Raw genomic sequence first — 22,679 nt, forward strand, 5'->3', positions numbered from 1 at the left:
GTTATCAACAATTTGTGTGTGTGTTTGTTGCTCCTAACCTCTCCATTCATGGGAAACAGAAGGTTTGCCTTCCAGAGGAAGCAACCACAAAATTTGGTGCTTCCATTGTCCTAGCAGGATTCACCTCAGGTTGCAAAATGGTCTATTATTTCTTTTCCCTCAAACTACTGTTACTGCATATAATGAATTTAACACTTTCAAGCACACAAAGAACTAAGCTCCTCTCCCAAACAGTTTATGAATTCCTATGGAAATCTGCAGATGCTCTAGAGAGTATTTTATAGGGATAAAAAGTAACAAAAATAAATTGAAGACAAGGACTGTGCATGAGTAATGTAGGTATATCTGAAAAGAAGACTGCTCCTAACAGAGAACTGGAAGGCCTGCACAAGGTATATTTGGTTTAATAAACTCTTTTTAAAACTTAGAACTATCCATAGTGGACCATTTCTATCATTATGCAATTCTGATGTTAATTTCCCTACCAACTGTATTAGAGGACTTCTTGCACTACAGAGTTTACAGCATAACTTTTTATGTTTCTTTTTATTTAATTGTCCAGGGATGCCCTGCAGAAGGATATAGCCAAGAGTATGGTGAAAAAGGTGATCCTGGATTACCAGGAATGCCTGGTCTCCAGGTAACTCAAAATTAAGACGGTGAGGTAGATATGTATAAAAATATACAGTAACATGTATAAAAACATTCTATATAACATGAGTATGTAATAAATTATTTTGCATTTTACATAATTTAGGTCATTATTTATTTAATACAGATACAGTATTTTTTACAATTATGTCACTGATTTCTAAACCAAAACCAGTCAGTTTTCAGGCCAGTCAGGTTGCAGGCCATCTAATCCAACTCCTAAAATTCCCATCAAAGTTAAGACTGAACAGGTTAGACCAGCTCAACTTCTAGAGTATTAACAAAGCACAGGATGGTCCATATTTCAAGAATGAACATTAACAGGGGAAGGGCAAGGCTGAAATTTCTTCTGACTATTGGAATAAACAGAGAGCATTAAATTTAAAAGAAAATAAAAGTGTTTAATTTTCCATTTCTTTGAAAATTAAACTTTGAAGTATAGGATTTATTGCACGGAATATTTGAAGGATTGAGGGCTTATTAGAGGCATTAGTAGGACCACATGGATTATAAGTTCACATTTCTCAGGGGACTTGCATCCTCACTTGCGTAGTTTAGTTTTAGAACAGATGTTTTCGCATGTTTCAAAACATATGCCAAACGATGAAGCAATGAGGAAGAATTATACTTCTGTGTTCTCCTGACATAGGAAAAGGAAATTCAGAAGCAGAGCTGCTCCTCTGTTTCTTATTCAGTTCATTGAATTTAGTGTTGTGTTTTGCTCATAATCTTCCCAGGAGATTTATTCCTGTTTCTTTTTCAATATGCAGGGTGCCCAGGGTGCTCAAGGATATCCTGGGGAACTTGGACCACAGGGCCCTCCAGGACCTTTAGTATGAATTTATGTCTCACTTGTTACTTTGACCTTTGATTTTCCCCGAACCCTATGGAATTACACAGATACAAGTACTTGACTCTCCCAGACTTATTTGAGGTCTAGACACATGTGTATGTAAAAACTATGCTTTTCTGCACACATCTGATATTTTTTCAGTTGCTTCTGGTTATTTTTATGCATGATAATTTCTACATTTTCAGAAGCATCCCTTGTCCATGTAGGCATAAATTTTAATTTTCAAATGACTACCCATTAATTCACTTTAAATACTAATATGTATAACATTGAGAGATGCCTATGTTTGCAACTAGACTGTGTAAACAGTCTGTCAGCCACTGGTAATGACTTGCAGCTGTAAAGGTGGAAGAAAAAGTAAAAATGTGATATAAGTTCTGTGAAAGTTGGGTGCTTCAAAACACCTATATCAGAGCAGAAGATTGTAATTTTTTTACCTGAGGATTTTTTTTTTTTCCTTTTTTGTAGGGCATGCCAGGGAAACCAGGACCTCCTGGACCTAAGGTAGTCTCAGATTGGTAATAAAAATGAAAACTTCTGTTACGTGTAACATAAATTAACTCATGTTGTAGGTGTTTGTAAAATAAAAAAATAACATTGGGGATTTTTTTCAGGGTCTTATGGGACTGAAAGTAATAGGAGCCAAAGGAAGAAAGGTAATTTCATAAGAAGCTTTAAACATTATAAGTTTTGTTTCTGTTTTGTGCATTTCCTGATATGCTGTGGTGAAATTTTGGGGAAGTAGTGTGAAATGCATGTTCTCAGTATATATGTGGCAGTCTTTTGTTGAAAAATGGAAACATGGTGATGTTTAAGGTCAAAATGTTTTCACGTAAGAGTCAATGATACAAACTTCTAGGCAGAAGATTGGACACCAAAGAGAAGCCAGTAGTTAATATTTACTAACACATAGCATTAAATTAATATGTGTAATTTGTGTAGTGCTCCTGAATGCTTATCTAAGCAGATAAACACTGGTAAATATATAGCATCTGTAGTCTCACAACTTCTGTAAAATGTATTTGCAGTGTCAGCCCTTGTGATGCTAGAAAAACTCCCAGATTTTGAATAAAATTGGATAACTTCTCTTTCATGTTCTTACTTTGTATTCCATGTAATTGACAGGAATTACTACAAATGCCCACATTGTCTCTCAGCACCCCAGCCTGCAGCTGCAGGACCAATGTAGTCAATCTGAATATCCTTGCAAGAAATTAGGACATCTCATAATTATGCTAATTGACCTGCACAGATTCAGCTGTGATTTTTTTTAATGTTGTAATCGCTGCCAGGAATTGCTAGGAGTTTCCTGGAAAAAAAATTTGTGTATGGACCTGGTTATTCATTCGCAGTAGGTCAGGTGACCATGGAACATCTTGCTTCCTTACAAAAGAGTATGACACATTCTTTGCTGTTACGCTGCAAATTCATGCAAAAGCATTCCACTGGCTTAAAATCACTGGAAATTGTGGATATTGTTTCGCTGAGCTCCACAGGAAAGATTCACATTGAGAACTTTCCCTGTTCTGAAAGATCCTTAGTGAAAAAGTGCACTTCACCACTAATGTTGTCAGTGAAGGACGCGTGAAAGCTTGTTTTGTCCATTTGCACCATGATTCTGTGATCTCCTTGGAATACCCAGGCTGCAGTTTGGAGGATGTCACCAAAGATAGTTTATGTAATTTACTGATTGAAATAATTAAAAAGAGAGAAAAATTGTAATCAAGGAGATATTTTTACTTGATTTATAGTTTAAATAGTTATTAACAAACAAATAGGATTAAAAATTTTAATTGTTTCTAGAAACTTTAACAGAAATAGCATATACATTTTTATATTGATCAGCTAGGGGAAGGTTAAATCTTAAATATATGTCTTTTTTACTGGACTATAAATAGCAAGCAAAGGGAAATGTCAACTGGATTCATGGCTGAGAGTAATGACAAAAGAATATTCACTATATCAAAAGTATAGTAGTAATAATTTGAAATAACAAAAACACACTGCTTGTGATTTTCTCTATTTTTCTTTTTTCTTTCAAGGGTGACACTGGGTTAACTGGACCCCCTGGGCCCCCAGGAACTGTTATTGTGACGTTAACTGGACCAGACAACATGACGGTAGTAAAATTGTTAAACATCACATTCAGATAAGCCAGCTGACTAGGTTTTACTATGAGAGGACGTTTTCATCTTCACTGCTCTGATAACATTTCCTTTTAGTCATTCTAACATTTTTCAGACTTGTTTAATTAGATTCTAAACTTTCTTAGAGTGTCTGTGTAGAGCCAGTGTGGCTGAGACCTGTGTGCCCACGTGCACATCTGCACAATGCCAATGCAATGCTTCTTGTCTACCAGTACCCCACCTGCCGTGAATCTCTGAGTACATGTAATCACTGCTGCTTCACCAAATCCACATGGATGTTCTGATCAGAGCCACAGCTGAGTTGACCTCTGGGCCTTGTCACTGAGAATGTCAGACTCTGAGCATCCAGAGTTTCACAAAAGTTTACAACATGTTCATGTACATTTTGTAGTTTGTTTTCTCATTGTTTTTATTGAAACATGAGTAATGACAGAAAGTATTGGAAAGACAATGAATATGGGAGCAAATAGTGTGATTCAGCTTTCTTTTTAAGTATTACTTTGTGAATTAAAATTCTTGCAATGTATCCTTATATAGAAATTAAATAGCAGGAGTTGATATAATTTTAAGTATTCACTTATTAACAGAACAAGTCTTTAACCTGTTCTTGTTTCTGTTTTTCTTACGTAATTTGCATCTAATCTATGGAGTCATCCAAAGTCTCTCTCCATTATGTGCTAAAATAAAAGTGAGTTTTGCATCAAGACTGTACTGAGGAGGGAAGAGAAAGATCACAGAAGCAAGGTTCAGCTTTTAGGCACACTACCTCTCCCTGTTTAAATCAAATACAGGCCACATGGAGCACTTCCCAGCCACAGCTGTGGTGGCTTATCATGACAGAATGACAATTTTTCAGAGACATTGAGCATTAAGGCTTAGAAACCTCTCAAAACTCTTTACATAAATAGTTTGGAGCATGACTCTAACCAGGTAATAATTAAACAGTCTGTAAAATTCGGCTTTACAGTGACCTTAGGATGTGGCCCGATGGTGTACACAGTAGTGTAATCTTGCACCCACAGAGACAAGGATGGTGTAGGTAGCCACTGCATTTATGTTTTGGAAGTAACTCTAGCTCCAGTGAAGCAATTAAGGTTTATTTGGGATTTTTGCTTGTTTCTTGTTGCCATTTGTGGCGATACTTACTGCAGTCCCTTTGCATGCAGTCACAGGTAGGTTGTTTTGACCTAGCTCTATTCTGAAATGTGCAGAAACAGTTTCCTTTTCAAACGTCATAGACTTAGGCAGGAGCATTGATACAAGGTTTCTGTTTCTTAATCATTTGAGTAGAACTGTCTCTTCTCAAAGAATCTTGCTGGTGACATATGGATTTCCTCTTTGTCGAACCAGACTGTCATGGTAAGCATAGAAAAATCCAAGATACCACAGTAAGCTCTTCTTTTCTGTGTAATAGGACTTGAAAGGAGAAAAAGGAGAAAAAGGATCAAGAGGACCCCCAGGGCCAATGGGGTTTACAGTAAGTGGCCAGAAGTAAATCCCTTAAATCCAGATGTTCAGGCAGTATCACCTAGTACCTGCTACTCTTTACAGCCCAGTATTTACACTAATTATTTTAACCTTTAATGACAAGAATGTAACTAATGAATAGAATAAAATACCTATTAATAGCATTCCAACTGTATTTTTTTTAAAGATGAAAAATTATAAAATGTATGTTTAACTTAGAAAATGTGAGTTTCAAAATATGAGTATCCTCAGTGTGCTTTTGTTACAGGGGCCAGTTGGTGATTCTCAGAGTGAAAAGGGTGACCGAGGAGAACCAGGAGCACAGGTATGTGCAAATAGTTGAATACACATGTGTTAGTCCTTTCTGGAAAACAGTTTTGAACTAGTGTTGCTGTCCAGTTTTTGCCTCACTGCTACTCGGAGCAAATTTGCTTAGATTCAGAAGCTTTCTGTAGTAAACTAGACAAGAGCTGGAAGTCAAGTGACTTAAATGAGTACTTGGAGTGAAGGTCAGTTGATTGTCAGTACGCTTCCATTTTTTTTGCTATAAAGGCTCTTCTGTTGAATTTAGTAAAAAAGTGCTCTGCTAGGCATGTACTAGCTTTATAATGCAAGGGTATAAGTAGAAGAGAAAACACTGGGTTTACTTGAGGCAGCAGACTTAAATTAGTATGTTCAACCAGCAGCTGTGTGGAGACATGAAGAAAAGTTGCCTAAGAGTTATTCCATTAACAGCATAGTATATGAAAAAATAATATGTTTATTTTAAAAAGCATACATATTAAAATACAATTTACCTGATTATATCTTTTTTTGGAAGATAATTAATGGAAAGCTATTACTTTTATTCAAATGCACTTCAACTTGAAGAGAAATTACTTAATGAAAAGGAATAGGGAGTGCACTTCAAAGGTATCTGAAGCAGGGCAGTAGATGGAAAAGTGAAAACAGAAGGAAGAAGCATGTTTTGTCATTTGTCTTGTTTTCTGCAAGAACCCAATTTTTCACCAAGCTTTCTGCACTTGCCTGGCACTTTGTACTGGTGAAGTCTGGCAGAAGTAATCCTCCACAAGGAGGAGGAATGTCAATGGAATATCTTACTACCTGTTTTGTAGAGTTTTATGAATTCTAGTTGTAATTAATGAATACTTTAAAATAACCTTAATGGCTTTTTACAGCTTACACAGTTTACAGTTATGTGCACAGCATCGAATTGCTATGCTCTTTGAATGCAATATCCCCACTTTTAGGGTTTTTTTATTTTATTTTACATTTTTCCTTTGTAGGGGAAACCTGGAAAAGAAGGTGCCCCAGGTCCACCTGGCTTACCGGTAATGAAGGAAGCCTTCTAAATGTTTTCTAAGTAGTAGTCATCTGTTTATGACAATTCTATCTTCCTGTCACTGCTTTTTCTCATTGTGGAATATGTTTGAAAATGTTGATTTGCATACACTGAAACATTTCCTTAACACAGCTGGCCTTGGAACATACCATGTTCCTGTAGATTTATGTGCAGGAGACAGAGGCTCAGGTCATAGATGCTATTGCTTCTATGTCAAATAAGGACCTGTTGCTTGCTGTCTAATGAGTTTGAGACACACTCCAAGTTAAGCAAAATTAATTCTACTGAGTTTTTTTCTGGTTAGTCACATTGAAATTTTTGCAAAAGAGTTATACCTTCCCTTTAATGTAAATCGAGAAGAGAAATTACTAGCTTTTAATCACTAGAATCACAGACATTGTTTTACAAAGGAAAGTTATTGCCAGGGTCATGGCTGTCTTGGCCTGAAACAAGATGACTGATAGCTATTAAACTGTCATTTTGTCAACATATAGTTCTTAAAATATGCCATTTTAGAAATAAAATTGTCTCATTTGTGTACTAATATAAAAGCTGATGTTGTTCAAATGTGTTTCCAATGGGTTAAATATCAGTTCTTTTATTTACTTCACCTCTACTTTAACAACATCATTAGAGTAGCAGTGACCTTATAAACATCTTACCAAAGTTCTTACTGCCAGAATAGCCCATTGCACATGTATCTTACTATAACATCATCTTTGTCATGCTAAAATGACCTTCACAGACAGTCTAAACACATTCCAGTCTGACAAAGAGCACTGAATGACAGACCACAAAGCTCTACTGCCTCAAATAACAGAAAGAAAACTTTCTGTCATGACAAAGACATGTCATTGCTCTGTTCCTATTTCAGCTTTACTCACTAGCAGTGCATTCGACTGCATGAGTCTCCAAGAAGTCCCTCTCCCTTGCCTGTATTCACTTGCAGAAAGCCTTAGTCTGCACTGTTTTCCCTCCTGGTGCTGCTGACACCTCTTGAGAGCAGCACCATCCCGCAGACTGACTTGAGTTCTGGGGGAGGGTGTTGAATGTGAGAGTCTCGTACCATGTTCAGTTTCTCCCCTTCAGAAATAGTTTGCAGAGGGAGAAACAAATCAGAGACTTCTACATTTGTGCCATTCAGAGCAGCTCCCCCCTGGGACTGTTGGAGTGTGCCATAATAGAGGCAGGTTTGGATGGGACACCTGCAGCTTTTCCCTTTTCTTACAGGCATGGAGCTGTACCTCAAACTGGGTTTTTCACGGCAGTTTCTTCCCCTCAGCAAGTTGCATTCACTTTGCCATCACCATGAAAGATTAAAGCTTTACATTTTAGGTCTTGCTGATGTCAGTGCTACAAGTTTAATCCTCATAAAATTGTGTACTGTCACCTGCAGGGACAAAAGGGGGAACAGGGCAGGCCAGGACTGGCTGGAAGGCAAGGAGCTAAGGTATTGTCCAATGGTTTTTTTATTGCTTTTGAGGATGAGGATAAGGTATGTTTGGGGGTTATTATATAATTTTATGTATCACTGTGTTTCACTTGGCCTGAGAGATGACAAATAAGGATATCATGGAATAGGGAATGGATCAGCTAAAACAAACCATGTGTTTGAACTGGTGTCTGTCTATGTCTGCTGATGACTTCCTTAATTTTTTGTGTATGCAGCTGAATGGTTGTATAAGGAACAGAGACAGGAAGAACTGGTCAGGAGCAGAAGTTTTTCTTTAATGTTTTGAGCAATGTACCAAAGTAACAGTGAGTAAATGTCATTATATATATTGTTTTTAATAAACAAACCTATCTCTGTCCTCTGATGAAGGGCATGAAAGGAAACACTGGTCCACCTGGAGCTCGTGGTCGAGTAAGTGTAAATTATTTCATATATCATTTTTCTAAACCATTAGAATAATCCAAACTGTCTGCATGAGCCAATAATGGATGTCCTGTGATGCTCTAATCAAGCATGGCTTTCACAAAGTACTGATATTGCTGGGATTCTCACACAGGGGATATCTTCCTTTATATAGAATTGGATACAGGATCTGTGCCTGGTTAGACCTCACTCAGATGAAGCAATTTTGGCAGGAGATTCGACTGTCAAAGAACAGTTAACAAAAGTTCAAAGGAGTTAATATTTAAACCAATTTCTGATCACTTCCAGAACAGGTGGCATTCATTTTAAAATCCTAAGAAGACTTTTTAAAGAAAGCAAGAGTTCCTGAGTACAATTTCCCTGTCTAGTCATGCTGTTTCCCTAGTGGCTTTCTTAAAGGCCTCATGTGCACCTAATGGAAACCTTCAGCCTAAATTGTTCAAAAGAAATAGCTTTGTAAAAAGCTGAAGTGTTTGTGATATTGACAGAGTACTAAAAAAACACTGCTTCTAATAACAATTATTATGTCATTTCTGGTTGCTTGTAATTAGTAAGGTCTTGTGGTGTCAGAACATCAGAATTATGAATGAGATAAAAACACTTCTTTAATCAAATGTTCAGTGTGAGGTACTGTGCTTCTCTCTTCATTCTTGCAAATCTTTCTTTTCTCACCATCTTTCTCTTGAGATGGAGTATTATGATTATGTGGTTGGTGAAAAAGGGGATGAAGGACCCCCCGGACCTCCAGGACCAAAAGGTCAACATGGCATGCCTGGTGAGTGGGACATCAAAACTACAATTTTGTTGCAAGAACAGTCCACTCAAATGGCCTATTGCAGACTACATTTTAAGCAAACTTCTTCTGCCTTTACCAGAATATTTCCTGAACTCACATATAATTGCTGACTTGAAATGTAGCCTGAGACTTTGATTTATAGCAGTATTTCCCCTTTAAAATAATTGTCAGTATACAACAGTTGTATGAGTGGTAGATGCCCACTCAGGAAAAACCAAGTTCATATTTTAACTTTTAAGCTTAAAATGCGAAAGATCAAAGTTTGTATTCAATGGTATTGAATAGTGACTTTGCAGAGTATAGAGTGGTTTACCTCAAGTTTTTAATATCTTGATTTTTGCAGGACCACAGGGTCCTCCTGGAGCTGCCGGTAGACCAGGTATGTGCAGTGATCTAGTTCCAATAATAAAGTACATTGTTCTTCCTGTCTGTTACACTGAATCAGCTTTGTGAAATGTCAATTTCAGATGACTTTAAAAATATCTCTAAGTGGTAAAAAATTGTCACCCAAGAGCTTTGATGGGTCTAATACTTAGGTTAAAGATCATTTTAAAGTGTCTGTAGATTCTCACTGTGATTAATATATTTCAAGATAAAGGATTTGTGGGATTAACTTGGTGTGTTTGTCGGTCACTCATCCTATTGAGTACTTACTTTGCTTTGGAATTCCATTTCTTCTTTAACTCCGTTTTTGTATTTCTTCCCCTTTGGTTAGGTGTGTCAAGACCTGGTCTGAGAGGTCCCCCAGGATTTCCTGGGCCAAAAGGAACTAAAGGAGAGAAAGGACAAACTGGCTTGTGTATTGTAGGCCCTCCAGGACTGCCTGGTCTTACTGGCAGGCCTGGTTCTATTGGATTACCAGGTCCTCCTGGAGAACCAGGTACTTCTAGTTGCAGGTGTTACGGATTTTTCCAGGTAGCTCTCTCTTTTAAATCAATTGTTGAATATCTCAAGTTGGAAGGGACCCATAAGGATCAGAATACTGTCTCCAGCTCATCCCTGCAACTTTTTTCTCTCCTAGCAAGTGGGGAATTGTGTGAATAATCTGCTGATGTAATGGTTTCATGATCATTTCATTAACAGGTAGAGTAACATTTGGAACTGGCCTACCAGGACTTCCTGGAGAGCCAGGGTGTACAGGACCTCCAGGACCTCCAGGAGATACTGGCATGAAAGGTCGGTTTCAAATAACTGTCACTCAGAAGTAGATGGTACAATCCAGTAATCTTCATGGATCATCATTATATTTTTTTTTTTTTTTTAATTTACCTCAAGTCATTTGCTGAGTCAGAGTTTTAAGAACATTCATTAGGAATAGCAAGATGTCATCCTCCCCTTACATCAACTGAAAGAGTGCTGCGTGTGTCAGTGCAGTACACCAATTGTACAGAACTATGGCAGGGTGTAGACCTTCACTAGAACAAACAGTTCCTACAGATTGGTAGGGCCTGTACTCTCCTGTTGTTATGTTCATGCTGACAGTTGGTGTCTGAAAGAAGCTGCAACTTCCACCCACAGGAGCTGCTGAATCTCTTTGCCCTTTACTTGTCATTAGAATGACCCTGAGTGTTACGGAGCTCTGTTAGTTTGAAGCGTATGTCCCTTTCTTCTTTTGAGAGAATTTGGCTTATCAGTAGACTGACTGTATCCAAATTGTTTGCTAAAATTTGACTTGAAAAAAATCAAGAGGTTTAAACCAAATGTTTCTGTCCTTTCAATTAACTGTAGTCAGTTCTGATTGACTGACCACAGGTAGTTTTTTACTGTGTTGGAAGTGATCTTCCAACAAAATTAGGCCATGATTCTACCACTCCTGGCTAAAAGGTGTTAGCTATAACAAACTAAGTAGCACATTAGTTAAGCTTGAAAATTACTTGCTGTGGAGCAACTCATGATTTATTTTCATTCTAGGTGATGATGGTCGTGTGTGTACTGATTGCAGCTATATTTCGGGAATACCTGGTCTTCCTGGTTCTCCTGGACCTCGTGGTCAGGATGGCATGCCTGGTAAATTATCTTGTTCCTAATAGGATAGTAGGAGTGCAAATGATTTTGCTTCTAGCATGACAATCAGGTGCGGGCATGTGTGCAGCCTGCAGTCCTTGAACTAGCCCTGAGGTGATGGTGAGTGTGAGAGCCTGGTGCAGCTCCTTCTGCTGACATGAGCACAAGCCCTAAAGGACCTGAGCTCAGAGTGCTGATAGGCTTAGGTGCAGCCTAAAGCCAGCTCAGTCTATGATGCTGTAGTCAATGTAACAACAGAAACAATGAATTCTGGGTGCAGTTATTGGAACTTGTTAAAATCCATGTCCTTGTTTTCATTTTTCTTTAAAAAATACACTGTTTCTTTTGCAGGTAGAGAAGGAGCAACAGGTCCAAAAGGTTCTCCAGGTTCTCCAGGAACACCAGGGTTTTCAGGGGCTCAAGTAAGACTGTTTTTTCAGATTAACATTCAGATCTCACAAGAATTATTTCAGAGAAACCTCATGGTTAGTGTTATGTGCAGTGTTATACTGGGTGATCTCAACAGGTTTTTTCCTGTAGTAATGAGTGTGTCTGCATGGGAGGCAAGGCAGAGAATGTTATGTATGGTTCACACAGCTCTACATGAGCCTGGTTGCTCAGTGCAGCAAGCTGGCCCAGGCAGTGAGGCAGGTAAATACCTGTGTGATTAACCCATGCTGCATTTCATTTCATGGCGCTGAGACTGCTTGTTCTGTCTGGTATGGGTAGTCTGTAGTTAACCTTTTGTTCCTTTATGTAATTCAATAATCATGGCAGTGGCTGTAAAGCATATATGGATTTTTGTGTGCTGTGATCTTTGTCAGACTTCTTACTTCTCTTGTTTCCAGCATACTCAGGAGTTGCTAAAGCCCCAGCTGTGCAGAGAAACTTGTTTCTCATAATACACTCTTCAGGGGTGCAAAGGACAGTCCTTCCTGGGAAATGTTATGAAGAGGGAAGGCTGCCACCTGCTGCCACACACATGCCATGTGGTTGTTCTAACTTGTGCCTGTAGTAGTAATTCTTTATGGGAAAGTACAGCCAGTGCTGTCCAATTAAAAAAATCATGCACAAGTATTTGTTGTGGTGGTTGCTGTACAGATGCAGAATGAGTCTGCTAACAGGCTTGGCCAGGAGATCCCTAAGAGTTCATGAGCCCAAGGTCACTAGAGTGCAGTGTGCTTTCAGCTTGTACTAGTTTTGGGATAGTACACCCGCTTTGTAACCTGTGGGGGAGAAAAGGGATAGCGAAGTTAAGTATGAACAGAGCTATGGCACTTAGAGTGTCCCTGGAGAGATATTCCCATGTGGAGGAGAAATCTCTAACTAGGTCTTAAAGTCCTTTTTGTGCCATGGTTTTACCCATTAAATTATGCTACATTACTCCTGCTTGTAGTAGCATAAATGAAATGGTAGTCATGTCCAAAGATGTAAAGGCAGGAGAAAAAAAAAACCCAAAACCCTGTTTCATTAAAGTGTGCCATTACAGAGAATAAAGGTGAGAATAAGGAGAACCCCTCTGAGGTACTTAATTTAAAAAAAAAAAAGAAAACTTGAAAACAGATGACATACATCTAGCACTGAAATTCTTTTGATAATTCTATTCTAGGGACCTCCAGGTTTTAGAGGAGATCAAGGAAGTAAAGGATCAAAAGGCGAGCCAGGATATGTACATCCAGAAGGGCCAAAAGGTGAGCGAGGAGATCCAGGAGTCAGGGGAGACAAAGGAAGAAAAGGTTCAAGTGGATTTCTGGGAAGACCTGGCTCTAAAGGATCCAAGGGTTCTAAAGGTGAAGAGGTGGGTATGCACTGTTTGCAATTAATACCGAAGTCATGGAAACCTAAGTCAGTATTTTATCTTTTACAACAATCTGTTTAATCTATGTAGTTATTTCAATTGGATATCCCCTACCTGACTGAGGATACTGTCCTCAACTATAACCACCAATATGCATGAAAGAATGAGAGGAAATACTCTGATGTAATACCAGAGAGAGATGAGGCCACAGTAGGTACACATTGCTGAAAAACCTCAGCAGGATAGTGAGGTGTTAGTTCGGATATTTATACTGGAACATATGTTGGATTTCTATGATGGATAAGATCTTTTTAAAAAATATTTTCCTGACTACTTATAATGCTTAATAATTCAGTTTCTAAGGGTTAATCTTTGGTGAGGACTGATCATAAAACTAGAATCATTAGAGCAGAGCTCAGCAGAAACAAAAACTAACAATTATTGTTGTGTTATGTTGGCTGAGAAACTGTTAACATGATTCAGATACAGCTGTCTCTAAGCCTGACTTCACAGTATTCAAGGAGAATCAGAGCTGAGGTGGGTTAGGTTTTTTGCCAAATGTGTTTTAAAACAGAAGAAAAGTGTACAGTGCAACAACATAGGGATTGGAAAAAATCAGGCAACTGTATTTAGTTGTACTGTTTCCTCTGAATAGCCCTCTCTACGTAACCACTGATATTCAAATTTATATTCATTTAATTATAAGTAAGCCAGAGGAAAACTTTTCTCTTAAATTATCAGAGCTACTCTGTTATTGAAATAATACAAAATTATAGTCAGAGAAATGGGTATTTTGTTAAGAAAGCTGGTGTGGAAATCAAGTAATGCTTGGTATACACGTGTAATCATTAGGGATTGGCTGGATCAAAAGGAGATCGAGGACTACCTGGATTGCCTGGTAGACTTGGGCTTCCTGGAGAAATGGGGCTTCCTGGACTGCCAGGGTATGGACCACAAGGAGTAAGAGGTTTTAAAGGCTCTAAAGGAATACCGGGACCACCTGGATTACCTGGAGAAGCTGGTTTGTAACTTAGCTATTTTACTGTGTTTTACCTATGTTAAAGAGTACTTGATTAAAATTGCAGAGATAGATTGAAGTCAAAGACATAATTTATGAAACATGGCAAACCTCTCCTTGCCATGGAATTTCCACAGCATTGTCCCAGCTTTGGTTCCTCTGAAGACAATAGCAAAAGTCTTAGGGTCATAAGATAATTGAGCTTGGAAGGGACTCTGTGCATGAAGAGGGAGATGAAGTTCAGCTCAGCACAGGGACATCTATGAAATCAGACCAAGTTATTCAAGGCATTATCCAGTTGGTCCTTGAAAACCACCAAGGCCAAAGACAGCACACTGTCTCTGGGCAACGTGTTCCAGTGCTTGACTGTCCTCACTGTGGAAACAAAAGGTATTCACATATGCATCCAGTCATCATCGTTAGTGTAAACTAAGTCAGCAGGGTTAAATATGAAGGGCATCATAATTTTTGAGTGCTGGAAATGTAACAGTGTAGGTCTTTGCAAGCAAGCATAATCTGGAAGAACTCACCTGAATGGCAGATACAGTCAGGGCTGCTTAAAAATAATGCCCATTGAGTCTTTATGATATGGAGTTGCAGATTTAAGCATTTCTCAGTTGCATCATTTTTCCTTCCTTTTCTGGGTCTTCACTATACTGCAGGAGAGCTGAGAGGAAGACTGCAGGTGTCAATAAAATGATTTTACTTAATGAAGCTAGGATGTGAAGGCTTTTCAAAGTCTGCTGGAGTTTCAGAAACATGGAAACTGTAGAAGACTACATTTTTAGCCAAGGAGATTGATCACTAATATTTTTGAATGCTTGAGATTACACATTGCCAAATCATATGCCCTTGTAATATTTTATTATGTATTTGCTGAAAGGTCTGAAAGGAGAGACCAGTAGGGCAACTCCATTACCTGCATTGCCGGGACCTCAAGGACCACATGGTTTACCTGGACCCCCAGGAGTGCCTGGTGAGTACTGCACTAAATCAGTAAAACAGTTAAAATCAGAGATTGGTTAACAGTCAGGTTAACTGTAAGGCATCTTTACAGAACAATAGTCCTTAAAACTGTCCTGAACAGCACAGGAAGTTTTTTGACAGCTTTATGGTAGCTTCTGTTCTTATAGTTGCTTCTGTTTCAATCCTCATGCCTATAATGTGTGGTTTTAACCTCTCAAGAAATGGAAGATTCGTGTCTGCATGTAGCTGTTTCTAGGAGTCTGGAATTTGGCCAGGTTACATAAAAACTTAACTCACAGACTCGTCCATGCTTTGGTACTGTGAATGGAAGTAGCGTTTTAACTGCGAAAACCAGCAGTGAAGGAGAAATAGTGTCTAAATTGTAATGTAATCTACAGTTGTGTCCTTATTAATAATGATAAATTCTAACACACCTAATCTTACGAGTTGATGTTCTGTGGAAAGACAATTCACAGTTTACTTATTTTGTTTGTACAGGTAGGGTTGGAGCAAGAGGTCAGCCAGGTGATCCAGGACATTCAGGACCAACAGGTGACACAGGCTTTCCAGGACTTGGGTTTCCTGGAAACCCAGGTCCAAAAGGTAAAATACTCTTTTTGATCTTCTTTTAAAATAAAGCAAAACAAACAAACAAACAATCTCTTTTTTTTTAAGTACACCTTAAAATAATTAGCAAGTTAAAAAAATAAATCAATGAACAGACAGATAAGTATTTTTAGCAGTCTTGTAATTTACTGCCTTAAGTCTTAGAAATTCCAAGTTTGAAATATTTTGAAGTATTTCAGAGTATCAAGTATCAAAGCTGACAGTAGGGAAATATTGTAAAAGACATTGGTGCTTTCTGTAATACTGCCCAAACAGGTGCAGCTATCTCATCTGAGTGCTTAATTCAGATGGATTCTCTTTACCTGGATATGTGTTACAGAGACAGAGCTGTATAAGTGTCAGTACTTTATTTTTAATTAGTTTTGGTTATGTACAGTGCAATACCTGCTCTAGTGTACAGGTAATAGAAACCACTTTCAATACTGTAAATTTGGACATTCCTCATGCAAAGTTATAATTCCCTTTGAACACTAGAAATACTAGGAAATTCTCATAATCCTGTAAGGACAGGAGGTAACAAAAAAGCTTTTTTACAGTACTAAAACTTGTACCAAGCTGCTTGTTAAAGAGAACAATAGGGAACTGACATTAGTATGGCTTCACTTGAAAAAAAATGGTGATTTGCTTCAAATCAGTTAATTAACAAGTAGTGTTACAGTCACTTTTGAGTGAGTATGTAAGGAACAAAATGCTGTGTGTCACATCAACTCGGAAATCAAGATGCTCCCTTCAGTTCATGCAAGCTGCATTAGTGTCAGAGGCTCATAACTGCACACATACAAATACCCTTTTGTAAAATAAAGCATCTGTACTGCCATTTAATTCCTTTTGCAGGAGATAAAGGACTTGCAGGAGGCAGGGGGCCACCAGGTCGTGAAGGAAAGACTGGAGATCCAGGCCGAGCTGGAAACCTAGGACAACCAGGACAAAAGGTTTGGTTAGAAATACAGCACAGGCTTTTCCATAGGTCCCGTTCATTAAATTTGATACTGAGCAAATAAATTAAAAATTGTAAGGATTATAGGAATTCCTTTATTTCTTGACTTGTGATGCACAAACTATGAAATTAAATTCTTTCTATAAAAAGGGGCTCAAGCCAAAATTTTAGATCCAAATACAAGATTTCAGAACTCCAAGTGTTTGGCATGTTTCCCTACTTCAGCTTTCAGACTACAAGGAGGATACTGCGTTGCTTACAGCAAAAAAATTAAGGCCACAACTGCTGAAAAGATGCCTATTCAGAAATCTAATTAAGCATATATTTAATGGAGGTCATTGACAAGTGAGTATGTATTTCATTTAAGCAAGTGCTCTGTTGAATTGAAGCATGAAGAAAGTAGGTTGGAGGGAATACTGCAGCTACTCTTGCTGATTAGCAGAAGCTAATCTACTGATTCTTGACTACTCCATAATTAGGATTCAATTTTGAACACAATATTAACACATAAATGATTTGAAAACATGGCGTTTCTTTTTTTGTGTGGATTTTTTTGTGTGTGCCCATATGTCATTCTTTTGTGTGGTTTTTGACATGACAAAGGAAGTGGGTTGAGGTTGGGATTTTCGTTTCTGTTTATTTAATTATTATTTTTATTCTGTTTGTTTCTATTTAATCTGGATTTGATGCCACAGAACATCTGGATGTGAAGTGGCCTCTGTCCAAGTACAGCATTAGTGACTGGTATAAGTTCAGGTCTACTGACCTGCTTTATGAAAGTATTGATTTGCTCAAAACAACCAGCAGTTCAGTCAGCTAAAAAAACCTACTAATTCAAACTTTCCAGTCAGGGAATACACTTGGGACATTTGTGATAAAACCAGTCTTCATGGAAAACAATGTTCAGAAGAATGATTTAAAAAAGCCCCAACAACTAACTGTGTATTCTGAGATGTATCTGAGTGCTGATTTTGATCATCTAAATAAATATTATGATAAAAAAATATTACTATGGTATAAAAAGTAAAGGGAAAGTTACATTTGCACAAACTTCACCCCCACTTTCAGACAGAAGTCTGAAGCTTTTCACAGCTACAAGAAAGCATTCCAGTCCAGAAAAGACCAAATGGAGGGAAGTGTCTTGCATTGCTTAGTAGCAACTTCTTAGGGTTAGAAGACAACATTTAAAAGCTGTCTAGATGAATTCCTCAGGTGGTCAATAAGGAACATCCAGTGATCTGCTGAATTGAAGCCATTAGAAATTACAGTGTGAAAGATCCAAAGGAAATAAAGAGAATTACCCTAATAAAATAGGTCATTATTCCCACAGTAGAGAAAATATTTTGGCAGATTTGGAAAGCATAGAAGATTGTTTACATTTCTTTCTGTGTTGCAGGGTGACCCAGGCATGGTTATTCCTGGAGAGCCAGGAAGACTGGGTTCACCAGGAGGTCATGGCAGTCCTGGCTCAAAAGGTGAAGGTGGACTTCCAGGACTCCCAGGCCTACCAGGGCATCCTGGACATGATGGTGATGATGGCCTAAGAGGTAATGTTTTTAGAGATGCTCAGGGAGCACAGAAAGTTATTTTAAGAAAAGCTAAGTCAAACAATGGTCACTCAGCCTGAAACTTAATTTGGTTGTGAATCCAGTCTCATTTCTTTTAGGAAATCGTGGCTCACCTGGACTTCCTGGAGACCCAGGTTTTCCGGGGAAACCTGCTGAATGTCTTATTGGCTTGCCAGGTTTGCCAGGTGGCCAGGGAGCTACAGGCCCACCAGGTAGGACCTTCTGGCCCAAAAGTGCCATTTGGCTGGGTGAGTTTGTTTCTGCCTTCCAATGGCCTGAGGGAGCTGAAGTTGTTTCTGAATATTGCTAATAGAATGGTATGCAAGAAAATATGAGTTCATTTCAAAAATGCTCTTTCTGTAGATGGGAGGAAGCACATGCACTGATAAGATGGATTGGACAGTATAAAGAGTAATCACAAACTGACCCAAATTTCCCAGGAAAAAGGATATTTCAGTCATATCTCTCCTGTAGGACTGAACTTAGATTCTGTGGTGCAATGGGATTGATAAAGAGATAAAAGAAAGGAAGAGCTCAGCTAGGTAGGAAAACAATTTAGGGTCCCAAAAGTACCTGCCTGTACTGCATATTATTTTCTTTTTAAAAAAAACATACTCAGGTATGCAGCACATTCCTTCTCCTATATATGATCTCAGAAGGATTTTTTTTGAATTTTTTTTTAAAGAATAAATACAGAATTGGTGGCGTTTTCATGTTTGGGTGTTTCTTTTTCTTCCGAGAAAGAAAATGCTACTCTCACTTTTCTTTTCTCCTCTTTTCAAAAAACCCAACCCACAGCCCTCGTAAGATTTTCTGAATGTGTCTGCTGCCTTAGAGATCTCATGTTTAGCTTCAAACAGGCAGAGTTCAAGAAGAGTTTCATGCTTATGATGTAAAGATAGAGATGAGGTTTGTTTTTCAGACAGACTGCACTGTTTTGCACTTTTCTTAGGAGGAAGAGGTTTACAAGGTTCAAAAGGAAACCTAGGTCCTCCTGGTTTGAGTATCCCGGGAATCTATGGAAAGCCTGGGGAACCTGGATTAACAGGTCTTCAGGGAAATACGGGATTACCTGGTCCCAAGGGACAGTCTGGAAGGCCAGGAATCTCTGGTTTGCCAGGTAAGGATTCCCCAAGTATTTGTTTTGATGTAACAATTAAGTGAGTCTTTGCAGAAAGGTGTTTTGCAAAAAGGGCACAAAAATGTCATACTTTTCCAGAAGATGAAGATGCTGTTTTTCCATCAAGAGCTTTCATTTATCTTTGAGATTTTTATGGAAAACTAATAAATTATTCTTCCTTAAATGATGAGCATATCTTGAAGCTCTGTTGACTCAGTGTGGAATTTTCTGTATTGCTGAGAACAGTGTTTTACGTAGTTTTTTGTACGGTAATGTCCTTGCAGTAGGACATGAAATAGTTAATATTCAAAGCAACTCCCCCAGCACAATGGAAGTGGAAAGATTTTAGTTCTTACTCAGCATCCCTTTTCAAGCAAATAGTTAGTAATGCCATCTTCTTTTTCTTAAAAGTTCTGATCTTGAGCTGACAGAGTTGAGTCCGATCAAGCTCTGTCACTAACAAGAGCTAACTTCAAGTAAGTTAAGTGATCCCTGTAGAGTTGATTTGTTTGGGTTTTTTCTTTTAGAAATAGGTTGAAATTTGTTTTGAAGAGTAAAATAAATCAGTCATGTAATGGTTCTTATTTCTAACAAAGGTTTTTCCTTAATATCCAATCATTACACTGCAGGAAGGAGATGGTAAATACCTTTTTATATTGAGAATCTGTAAAGCTTTTGATAAACATGTAGCGCTTGACTTGGTCATGCAAACACAGACTTCTGATGGCATTTGAGGGAGTTGTTATTTCCCAGCTGGTCTTTGACTCATGATCCAGAAAGGAATGTCATTCCCATACATCTCACGACTGATCTCTCAGCCCTGTGTGGACATCTGAGATACATTTTCCTTACTGTCAGTTATTTCATTCATTGATAGGAGCTGTTGCAGCTACTAAATTCGGTAATTTGGGGGTTTTAAGTCATCATCGTGTGGTTAAAGATGGGAAAACTGGCTTGGACTGTTACAGAAATGGAGAAGAAATAAAATAAACAATTAAACACTGAAATGACAGGCATATGTGTAGTTTTCTGAAGTAATGTTCTGTTTAACTGATCAACTAACAAATATTGCTTCAATTCCGCAGGTGCAAGGGGAGATCCAGGTGTAATGGGACTGTTAGGAATTCCTGGACCCCCTGGCATGGTTGGAATACCAGGCAACCCGGGAATGAGAGGCAAGTGATCACTGTATCTGCCTTCATTATTACTTAGAATACAGGAATTTCAATGCTCAAGTTAGTCTTGTGATCCATTTTTGTGTGTATTACCACTCCCGAGAGCAGATGTTGTACTTGGAATTTCTCTGAGTCTTGGTAAATCTCTCTTCTGTATATGTGCAGTCTGCAGACTGAATGACATCATCAGATTTTTCAGCTGTTTTGACTCACCACCTTTTCTTTTCCTTTTTTTTTTTTAAGTGGCTGGTGATTTGCTAAATAAAGAGCAGACAACCTTTTTGCTGGGTTTTTTCCCATCCTGTGTGGATACCATTATTATATTTATTCAACAGACTCAAGATGATATGTTTATTCATGATAAGAAATTATTTCCATCGCTTGCCATAATCTGTACTCATGGGTGTTTTATTGATGATTGGAGCAGTTAAGATTAGTTTAGGTTGTTAATTTGGAATATATATTTACATATGTAAATTACAATTGCTCTTGAAGACTGGCATTATTTGGTTTCCTTTATTATATCATCTAGTCAGGTCTCTTCAGAAAATTTCACTCTGTTTTCTTGCAGGCTCTCCCGGTTTCCCAGGAATAAAAGGAAGGAAAGGGTTTCTTGGAGAAAAAGGCGAACCCGGTGATAAAGGTTTTCCTGGACCATCTGAGACTTTGGTTGGTATTGGGGACAAAGGAGAACGAGGTTTAAAAGGTACACATTCGTTGTTCTGTCATTAAAAACTAGTCAGGGTTGTCATCTGTTTTGCAGTTCCAGTGGACTATAAAATGTGTAATAAACTGACTCTTCTACTGAGAGTACTCACATGGTTTTGAAGTAATTATTGCTAAACACTAGAACTGCCTTCTTATTTATGGGATAGTTGGATATTACATTGAATATTCAGTTCAATTTTAACAAGTCCTTATTCCTTCAAAAAGCTCTTATTTTAATGCTAAACCAGTAATAATATGTCAATAGTACCAGGAGGCTTATATACTTATAAGCTTGTGTTTCGCTTATGTGTATTCACAGAGTGAAAATCCTATGCTCTACTTCTGTTTCATTAACTTGAAGAGTTACAAAATTTTAAGCTCTGTACAAAACTTGTATTCTAAGATGTTGTTTTTTAATATTTTTTAAATGAAACTTTGTTTTAGGAGTTCAAGGCCGTATGGGTCTAAGGGGAGAAAAAGGAGATGTTGGTGTGCAAGGTCCCCCGGGTGTTGATGGGTCTGAAGGAATGCCTGGTCTACCAGGTATGGAATGTGTATATTGAAAATTACGGTGCCATGTGGACAGGGAGATACTATTGCCCCAATGCACACCAGCTTGGCTCCAGAAGCAGTACTTCATTTTCTCTATTAACTCTCAAGCTTTCCTGAGAATTCTGAAACTGAGCAATTTCAAAAGCTGCTATTTGAAAGTCATAGCAGCTATCACCAAATGATTTTGTTTTCTTTCAAATATAGACCATTGTTTGGGATGATAAATAGAAAATAATATTTAATCCTGAATAAAAATAAAGTCTAAAAGCTGATGAAACCAATTAATAGAAATTAATATTTATAAAAAGTAAAGAGAAGTTTGAATTCTCAATATTATTAAAAATTAATTATAAAATATGAATATTACAATTGTGCACAGAAATATTTTAGGATTTTTTATTATCATTTCAGTGGCTGCCCCTAAGTGCTGTGGTCACAAACCTTAATTTTAATGTTGATACATAAGGTGTTTGTTATTTCTTGACTTTCTGAAAACAACAGTGATAATTTTATCTGTGTCTGGGGCAAAAGGCCCCATGTTGATTATCTACAAAATAGTAATATACCAAAAGAAGGTGTGTGGTGGAGGATTTTTGTATTCATGACAGCTCTAACATCCAGCTAGTGTCGAAAGCAAACATGTGAAGATGACATTTATTTCTTCATCTTGTAGGAGCCAAAGGATTTATGGGTCTTCCAGGGATTCCTGGAGGACAAGGATTCTCAGGTGCACCCGGAGAAAAAGGGGACATGGGAATTCCAGGTCATTTTCTCTCAAGCCATATTACAAATTCATAGAGCTCTCTAGAAGCATTTGCACAGGTCTGAGCCGTTACTGTGAGCACACCATGCAATACTTAGACTGGGATTTATTCTTTAGTATGCACAGACTTACCTTTACCCCAGCATTTGCCTGACTCACAGAATGCAATTCTCCCTCTCTATCTAAATTCTTTAATTTATATATTGTTACACGTAAGAACCTCTTTTTAGAAATAAAATCACTGATTAAATTACTCTAATGAAGAATTAATATCTGTATATGTAAGCAACAGCTCACAAAACATGAGGTGT

The 22,679-nt window shown here is 38.0% G+C and overlaps 1 protein-coding gene across 1 annotated transcript in view; it reads left to right on the forward strand.

Annotated features, from left to right (window-relative positions):
- Positions 1-22,679, forward strand: part of COL4A3 (collagen type IV alpha 3 chain) — a 56,042-nt gene that overhangs the window by 17,963 nt on the left and 15,400 nt on the right. Inside the window, exons 9-36 of the mRNA XM_069024411.1 lie at positions 563-640; positions 1,422-1,484; positions 1,973-2,008; positions 2,119-2,160; positions 3,547-3,624; positions 5,066-5,128; positions 5,387-5,443; positions 6,405-6,449; positions 7,857-7,910; positions 8,283-8,324; positions 9,024-9,111; positions 9,476-9,511; positions 9,848-10,012; positions 10,216-10,308; positions 11,044-11,139; positions 11,488-11,558; positions 12,746-12,934; positions 13,787-13,955; positions 14,836-14,928; positions 15,417-15,521; positions 16,380-16,477; positions 17,879-18,029; positions 18,149-18,262; positions 19,003-19,170; positions 20,256-20,345; positions 20,917-21,051; positions 21,498-21,596; positions 22,279-22,368. Coding sequence (XP_068880512.1) covers positions 563-640; positions 1,422-1,484; positions 1,973-2,008; positions 2,119-2,160; positions 3,547-3,624; positions 5,066-5,128; positions 5,387-5,443; positions 6,405-6,449; positions 7,857-7,910; positions 8,283-8,324; positions 9,024-9,111; positions 9,476-9,511; positions 9,848-10,012; positions 10,216-10,308; positions 11,044-11,139; positions 11,488-11,558; positions 12,746-12,934; positions 13,787-13,955; positions 14,836-14,928; positions 15,417-15,521; positions 16,380-16,477; positions 17,879-18,029; positions 18,149-18,262; positions 19,003-19,170; positions 20,256-20,345; positions 20,917-21,051; positions 21,498-21,596; positions 22,279-22,368 — 2,608 coding nt within the window. The remainder of the gene's footprint in view (positions 1-562; positions 641-1,421; positions 1,485-1,972; positions 2,009-2,118; positions 2,161-3,546; positions 3,625-5,065; positions 5,129-5,386; positions 5,444-6,404; positions 6,450-7,856; positions 7,911-8,282; positions 8,325-9,023; positions 9,112-9,475; positions 9,512-9,847; positions 10,013-10,215; positions 10,309-11,043; positions 11,140-11,487; positions 11,559-12,745; positions 12,935-13,786; positions 13,956-14,835; positions 14,929-15,416; positions 15,522-16,379; positions 16,478-17,878; positions 18,030-18,148; positions 18,263-19,002; positions 19,171-20,255; positions 20,346-20,916; positions 21,052-21,497; positions 21,597-22,278; positions 22,369-22,679) is intronic.

This window comes from Aphelocoma coerulescens, chromosome 9, assembly GCF_041296385.1.
Source record: "Aphelocoma coerulescens isolate FSJ_1873_10779 chromosome 9, UR_Acoe_1.0, whole genome shotgun sequence".
NCBI lineage: Eukaryota > Metazoa > Chordata > Aves > Passeriformes > Corvidae > Aphelocoma > Aphelocoma coerulescens.